Consider the following 1,184-nt stretch of genomic DNA (forward strand, 5'->3'; position numbering starts at 1 on the left):
GGAGACACAAACGAGCAGGGTCATAGCAGTCCATGCACCGAAGCCATCTGATTTTTACTCATTAAGAATTATATTTTGTGTCATGTCTTTCTTTGTAATATCATTTTTTCCCATTTTCTCTCCTGTACTGTATCTAATACCTATGTTTTGCACACAAAAACCTAATGAAATTTTGGGCCTTTTTTGAGGGTTTTGGAACTTCACTGGATGAATTAAAGGGAGGGTGATTTGACTGCTTAAAGCTACATCTGTGGTGTATAGTTTTTATTTTAATATTTGATTTCATTTATAAACATTGTTATGAATTTTTCTGGGGATCTTAGATTCTCCTGCTCATGTTTACTTATGTCATGAGTGGATAAATTTGTATGAAGATTGCATAGATTATTTATACATTTCTTGAAATTACTTCATTATGAAATTTCGTAAACTATTTGGGCATTATATCTATGAAAATATGCCAGGAATATGAAGTTTTGGGCTCTGGGTATATCAGGAAACCTAGTTAATCTGTACTCCCTGCCCAAAATGTTTAAAGATTTCTAGTTTCCTTAACTTGCAGATATATGAAAAGTATAATAAAATTAAATATTCCCCTGTAAGTCAATATTTGCTTAGTACTGCTAACTTGTATTTTTTATTAGGTCATTCATTTCACTTTACAAATCCATTTCATACTTGTTATTAGATCCCTCTCTGGGCGCATTGTTGGAGGTGTGTGGTGGTTCTTTACCCTGATCATAATCTCCTCCTACACGGCTAACTTAGCTGCCTTCCTGACTGTAGAGAGGATGGTGTCTCCCATCGAAAGTGCTGAGGATCTTTCTAAGCAAACAGAAATTGCTTACGGAACATTAGACTCTGGCTCCACTAAAGAGTTTTTCAGGGTAAGAGATTCTGCTTTGTAGCCTCTAATTTTGTTCCTAAATTTTAACCTGTTTAAATTTTGTGCCCCATGGTCTATGTAAAGGTGCTATATGAAAGTCACCTCCATGTGTCTAGAGTGAGAACTCTATTTCTGCTCTTGACCTTGTCTCTGTCTCTGACCCTTCCCTACCCCTATCCATAGTTCAACCTCTATTTTCTGATTCCTAATTCTTTAGGAGAAAAACCACAATGTTGCTATGACATCTTAGTTTTATAAAAATTGATTGTTCTTTTGGAACAAAATTGAAACAAAGTGT

At 35.1% G+C, this 1,184-nt stretch overlaps 1 protein-coding gene across 1 annotated transcript in view; it reads left to right on the forward strand.

Annotated features, from left to right (window-relative positions):
* Nucleotides 1-1,184, forward strand: part of GRIA2 (glutamate receptor, ionotropic, AMPA 2) — a 168,378-nt gene that overhangs the window by 138,065 nt on the left and 29,129 nt on the right. The window contains exon 11 of the mRNA XM_012652992.1: nucleotides 689-887. Within this exon, the coding sequence (XP_012508446.1) occupies nucleotides 689-887 (199 nt within the window). The remainder of the gene's footprint in view (nucleotides 1-688; nucleotides 888-1,184) is intronic.

This window comes from Propithecus coquereli, unplaced genomic scaffold (genome assembly GCF_000956105.1).
Source record: "Propithecus coquereli isolate 6110/MARCELLA unplaced genomic scaffold, Pcoq_1.0 Scaffold408, whole genome shotgun sequence".
Classification (NCBI taxonomy): Eukaryota; Metazoa; Chordata; class Mammalia; order Primates; family Indriidae; genus Propithecus; species Propithecus coquereli.